We start from the raw sequence: 6573 nt of genomic DNA, 5'->3' as shown, positions 1-6573 counted from the left end.
GTCTTCAAGAGGAGGCTGGACAGATACTTGGCTGGGGTGATATGACTGCAGCCCCCGTTCCTGCCAGGGCAGGGGGTCGGACCTGATGATCTGTTTAGGTCCCTTCTGACCCTAAGCACTATGAAACTATGACATAATGACATTAATGAGCCATTATGTCAGGAAGGCAAATGCACGTTACTATTGCATTTTAAAAACCCACTGGACTACTGTATAAATTGGATTCAACATTTAATATTTATTTTAATGAAGGCCCTATCATTTGTCTCCCAAGTGACTCTCAGCAGTCTCCTGCAGATTTATATCTAATTCCTGGAGACTCCAGGACAATCCTGGAGGGTTGGCAACCCTAACCCCAAGACATGCAGCCCATGGCACAGGCAGAATAGAGGCAAAGCTTCCTCTCCATGGCCTGGCCCTTTCAGTTGAGCTCCTGTCCCCAGAGGCTCCAGTTCCCAGCCTCTGAAGCTGCTGCTGTATCTTGAATGGTTTCTGTCTCCTCTGGGCTGTTAAAGGCTGTTTCCATCTAAGTGGAGCCTCATGTGCTAAGACCTGTAGCTGGTGCAAGGCTGGCTGCACCTGTGTTGAAAGGAGTACAACCCTGTCCCCTTCATACAGATTGGGTGCAGTCATTGTCTGTTAGCAATGCAGGCCTTAGCTTGGCAAAGCATGGATGCCCTTGGAGTGATCCAGAGGGAGTTCTGCCATTTTGTCAGCAACTGGGGGAAGATTGCTCACACCACATACAAAAAGCAGCTACCCCCAGCCTCAGCAGGCAATCAGGCTAAGGATGTGCAGATTAATAGTGGCCCATTCACGCATGTGGGAAGGGGGAGTAGGACTTGGGGAGAGTGGGGTGGAGTCTGGGAAGCTGACTGCCCTCTCGTGCTCTCCCATCTCCGTGGGTGCTTCTTGGCCTGCATTATCCAGGGGCCCGTGATTTCAAGTTGGAGAGCATTGCTGTTTCTGTGAGTACGTACAGTGGGTTTCCACCCTGGTCTAGCGGATCTTGCTGCCATGGCCACTCTAAGTGTGAAGCCTGGGCAGAGATTCGCCGTGTCCGACTGGCACATCAACAGTGACCTCATCTCGACGAATGCTGAGAGGCAGCGTTCTGCTTCCCACCAGATCCGGCAGGAGGCCAGGTTTCTCCGCAACGAAACCAACAACCAGGTGGGTTTTCCAAAACCTTCCCCTTTGGTTCCAATGGTCTTCAAGGGGTGGGTTGGGTCTTGTGTCTGGCTGACTGAGTAGATTGGGAATGGAGGGGTTGTTGGTCCCTTTCAGCTTTCTGGCTGCTGGGTCAGACCAATGCCTGTTCTAACTGAGCCTCATTAGTGTCCCAAATCATTTGCCCTTTGCAGATACTACATTGAGCTAAATCTCAAGCGTTCAGTGTGTAAATCCCTGTGTACGGGTGTTAGTGACAGTTCCCAGAGTCAAAGGACAATCCGTTGTCTTAGTAAAGGTTATTTCATCTAAAAACCCCTGTTGCAAATACTTTGGTTTAAGTTATTCCTAAGTAATAAGTCACAAGACACAAAACCTTTGGATTTTCTTTATACAACTGTCCCCATTTGACTGCTGTTAGATGTTTCAGCATAAGGTTAGATGAAATGTTTGCCCTTGTACAAGTTGGTAATGATGTGTACACACACCTCTCCAATCTTGCACAGGGATCTCAGTCTCTGCAGCGTGGCCTTTCCGTAAAAGTGTGCGTGCTTCCTCGATTCACCAGATCCCAGCCTCTCAGATCCCTTCCAAAGTCTTCCCGTTCCCCTTGGCAAAGCAGACCAAGCCTCCTCCCAGCCAGCAGCTTCCACAGAACCTGATCCACCAAACTGCCTGAATCCTCAATTTATCCACATCGTAGTCCTGCACTGATCGGCCACAGGCTGTCTCCAGCTCCTGTATCTATAACCTTTCCCCTCTCCCCAAGCACCAAACCAATTGGCTAAGCTGTATGAGCAAGTGGAAGCCAGCTGCTTGCCCATGACCGAAACTCTGTGCAGCTTGAGGAACAGCTACTGCACCTGTCTAATAACTGTCATGTCCAGGGATCCTGGTTTTCTCTGGTTTAAAAAAAATGCACAATTTTCAGTTTAAAAAAAGTAACGCCAAATCCACATTTTTCTGTGGTTAAACTAAAACACCACTATATGTGTGTGTGTGTGCGTGTGTGTGTATTAGTAGCGTTTCATTTGAATCATCGAAAAATGTGGATTTGGGGTTACCTTTTTTTAAAACTGAAAATTAAAGATTTATTTAAATAGGAGAAAACCAGGATCCCTGGTCATGTCCTACTTCACAGTATTTCAGGGCTCTCATGACTCAGCTCTCTTGCCCTATCCTTTGATAAGCAGAGGTTCCAGCTAAAAATTGTGCCTTCTCCTCCCTTTTCTTTGGATCTGACACAATATAAAGTAGGTTACAAATGCTGGCAGTGCTCTGTGTTCCACTGTGCAATATCCCCACGATGGGCTATTTGCTACTGTCGGGTGCTTCAAGGCCTCTCGGGACAGGAATCTAGAAAGCCAGGAATAAACTGATTTTGTGCCTCTGCCTCTGGGATGGTCTCTGGTGCCCTGTGCCTTGGGCAGTTATTTACACTGGTGCAGAGAATGGTGGAGCACAATGTACTTTCAAATGACATGGTAGTACTTTTCATGGGTATAAATTGAAAAAAAAGGAGGGGTAAGCGGGCCTTCGGTCAGTGGGCTGATGCATACCATCAACATTCGCAATTTCAACTACCCGTGCCGGGATGTGTCTTGAATTCCAGACAAAATGGGATGAGCATGACAACCGGACGCGGCTCGCTGAGCGCATCGACAGCGTGAACCGATGGAAGGAGACTCTGGACAAATGCCTCGCTGACATAGACACGGAAATCGATGCCTTAGCCAAAGTAGGTGGGGAAGAAAGCATGACTCAAAATCAGCGTCCTCTCTAAACTTGCAATTTGAAATGACTGCCACCCTGCTCCTATGATGGGCAGGCCCATAGAGAGTTCAGTGGGGCATAGCACGGGGGTACCAGTTCTGTGCGGGGTTAAATTTGTTTCAGGATAGCAAATCCATTAGTGCAGGGGTGCTCAGCCTTTTGGTGTGGCAGGCTGGATAAGTGACGCAGGGCCTGTCTGCAGGCCAGATTGGGCCCTGCACCACCTCTGCTTGGCTCACCGCTGAATGGGGCTCTGTGCAGCCTCCCTCAGCCCCTTGCCACAGGGTCAGACTGTGCAGCTTCCCTGGAGCTCCATACCACCTCCCGTGGGCCTTGCACCATCAGATATGGGCTCCTCACTGCCTCTACTTGGTCCTGTCCTGCAGGATCAGGCCCTGCACTGCCTCCAGCCAGCCCCTGTGCACCCAGATTGGCCTCTGTGTTTCATGATGATTGGTGGCTGCCTTTCTTTTCTTTTTAAAGGGTTCCATGTTAATGTACTAGCAATACAAGAGACACTAAAACAATAAGGTTTAAAAAATGGGGGTAGTAATAAGATTTTAAAAGAATATTTATTAAGAGCTCAACAATTTTAAAGCAGAAAAGACTCAGTTTGCCTTTGACGTGCTTTTCAAAATTAAAAAAGTCTGCTCCGTTTTTCAAGTTAAGACCCGAGAAGCCCTTCTAGGTGAAGGCGCGATGGGATTTCGTGTGTGATGAGAATTAATGGTATGATAGGAAGGAGCCACAAAGTTATTACACGTTGGAATACCAATGTGGAATACCTTTGGAGCTTATTCCTCATTTTGTCATGATATTAATTGATTGAACATGTGACCACCACCAGTTAATCACACCTCAAGTGTAATGTGTAGATGAGGTCTAAAGGGTGGTTTTGTACATAGCATAGCATTTTCATTGTTTTTCATAGGCCCTGCTTATATTTAATATATTTCTCCTGTGCATGGCCAGTGGCTTTCTCTGGGATCTTGGCAAGTTTTAGATTCACGTGTGCCTTAGTTTAAAGCAAGGCTTGAGCTGTCTCGGATGGAGCACAATGTCAGCAGAGCGCTTGGAGATTCCCAGTGCAAGGGTTGTAACTAACCAGAAACGGGAAGGGAGGTTTGGTCTCAGAGGACTTCATGGTCACCAGTGAGGAGACCTCTCTGGTCCTCTTGATCTCTGGTCCCCTTGTGCCTAAAAGCAGACACGACCTGAGCTAGCGTGAAAGGCCACTGGGTAGAGGCTGTCATTCTGTCCAGCAGAGATCAATTCAGAGCCACTTTCAAGGGAGTGGCCAGAACCAGGCCCCTCTTATAAAATAGCAGCCAACATCCCCTCTTCCCCTACCAAAAGGGAGGCCACCTCCCTAACCCTAGCCGGCTTCTCCCCACCAGATGAAGGAGGCAGCAGAGCGTGCCCTGCAGGCTAAGAACTTGCCCTTGGATGTTGCAATTGAGTGCTTGACACTACGTGAAAGCCGCCGGGCCATTGATGTGGTGAAAGATCCTGTGGAGGATGAGTTGCACAAGGAGGTGGAGGTGATTGATGCAGCCAAGAGAGATCTGCAGCAGAAAGTGAGCCAGGCCTTCGAGCAGCTCTGGTGAGTTGAGCAAAAGAGAATGGGGTTGTTTACTGCAACCCCAAAGGCATTTCTGTACTTGGCTGAGGGCTAACACAGTGTGAGGATTTGACATGACTCTTTACCATCCAGAGATCAAGCAGAACGTGTGTCCTGGGGCCAAGGCTCTGCTATTGCTGTGCTGAGCAGCACCCCAAGTGAGGAGCCAGTAGCTTTCCCTTGTCAGAGAGGGCCCATTTTAATAATGACTGTTTGAGGAGCTCCTAGTCAATGGTTTGATTGAGCCCGTGGAGAGGGAAGGCAGGCATATGGGAGCTAAACTCTGAGATGTGAACTGCTGACAAGGGATTTTGAGTGCCCAGCAGGAGATGCTTTCATGGTCCTGAGCCTTCCTGAAAACTCAGCAGTTTCACACTAAGTTTTAAGAAAATATTGTACACACAAATGACCAATGTTCTTGGTGCTCATCCTCCATCCTGTCACTGCCTTGCTGCATGACTCTGGGCAAGTTACTACATCTGTCATGCATTGAGGTTGGTTCAAGAACAGCTACAGCAGACTGGGTGATGGAGTTGCGGTGCCTGGAGTCAGGGATCAAACAGGGCCAGCCTGCTTGCAGCCCAATGCTGTAGAAGCTCATTATTCTCAGTCCCTAGTTCTCAGGTTTCTAAGGGAAGCTTTGATAATGGGTAGACTGAATTCAGACTACCTGGATCCCTGCTCTTCCCTAGCATGGAAGCATCTGTGTAACACTGATGGACCAGTAGCTATGCCCAGTCTCGCAATGGGAGCTTATGAATAACACCCTCTATGTGCCCACTCTCTCTGCCCCCTGCCAAGGGCATATAGTTTTCATAATGTCCCACTAGGACCTTTTCAGTCTGCTTCCAGTGGCAAACAGCTGTTTCCATTTCCCTCTGTTGTAGCCTTCTGCAGGAGGCACGCCAGCAGCTAAATTTTGATCATCGGGGGAAAATGGAAGCACTGGAGATAGACCGTGTCTGCTTGTCACTCAATGTCAATTCTCCCAACATCTCATTCAAAGTCAATCCAACCCGGGTCCCTATTGGGTAAGGAAAGAGACACTCTGTTCTTGGCCAAGTTAATTCTGGTGCAACCTTCATGTTGATGTAATAAGTGTTGGGACTTCTGTCAGGTTTTAAACTAGTTTCTGGTGCCTCATGGAAGTGATTGTGGGAGGCTGGTCCAGCACTTAAAAACATTAGGAGCAAAAGTTGAGGTTTCTGGCTCTGCAATTAGCAGGGACTGGTATCAGAAGAAAACCCTCTTCTCTTCCATGCTCAGTCATTACTGATGAGCATTTGCTGTTCCCTGAGAGCCCTTTGCTTGAGCATCCCATAAATAAATAAGATACCTCTACTGGAGAGGGAGAAACTGAGACACAGAGGAGGATGTGAGCTGCCCGAGGTGTAGTGGCAAATCAGTGGCAGATCCAGGGTAAAAAATCCAGAAAGCTGATTCTACACCCCAGGTACAACCTCTAGGCAATACTCATGTAACGGTGAGGGTAATGATTCACTGGAACAGATTACCCTGGGATGAGGTAGACTCTAGTGCTTGGGATCTCTAGCTCAGTGTTTGGATGTCTCTTTAAAAGCTACTTTTCAGTTGAACCACCAGCTTTTAGGCTCAGTACAGGAGTCTCTGGCCTGAGCTATGCAGGCGGTCAGACAAGATGATCACAGTGATCCCTTCTGGCCTTCAAATCTCCATGGTGTCCTTGTAGGTCTGCAGAGATCTCTTCCAGGCTTTGGGGAGAGGGAGGTTCTTTCCAGGCTCTCTTGGAGTCACTCTGCTTAGTTCCCAAAGCATCAATTCCAGCAGCCTGATCTGTTGTACAGATCAACGACACCTCAAGAGTGGGACCAGTACAGTCAGTACAACAAGGACCGAGCTGAAGCAGAAATGAAAGCTTCCAGGGAGCTGCGGGAAGCAATAGCGCTCACCATTGCCCAGGTAAATGGATCATCCACCTGCATAGCAGGGATAGTTTCATAGTTTCTAGAGTCGGAAGGGACCTGAGTAGA

At 48.3% G+C, this 6573-nt stretch overlaps 1 protein-coding gene across 1 annotated transcript in view; it reads left to right on the top strand.

The window, feature by feature from the left end:
• TEKT2 (tektin 2) overlaps nucleotides 1–6573 on the top strand; it is a 16971-nt gene that overhangs the window by 6517 nt on the left and 3881 nt on the right. Inside the window, exons 2-6 of the mRNA XM_019512205.1 lie at nucleotides 1004–1173; nucleotides 2783–2908; nucleotides 4341–4546; nucleotides 5452–5595; nucleotides 6388–6502. Of these exons, the coding sequence (XP_019367750.1) occupies nucleotides 1018–1173; nucleotides 2783–2908; nucleotides 4341–4546; nucleotides 5452–5595; nucleotides 6388–6502 (747 nt within the window). The 5' untranslated portion in view covers nucleotides 1004–1017. The remainder of the gene's footprint in view (nucleotides 1–1003; nucleotides 1174–2782; nucleotides 2909–4340; nucleotides 4547–5451; nucleotides 5596–6387; nucleotides 6503–6573) is intronic.

This window comes from Gavialis gangeticus, unplaced genomic scaffold, assembly GCF_001723915.1.
Source record: "Gavialis gangeticus isolate Ggan-Ray unplaced genomic scaffold, GavGan_comp1, whole genome shotgun sequence".
In the NCBI taxonomy this organism is placed as follows: Eukaryota; Metazoa; Chordata; order Crocodylia; family Gavialidae; genus Gavialis; species Gavialis gangeticus.
The sequence above is the reverse complement of the archived record's forward strand: the minus strand, read 5'-3'. Positions and strand labels throughout refer to the sequence as shown.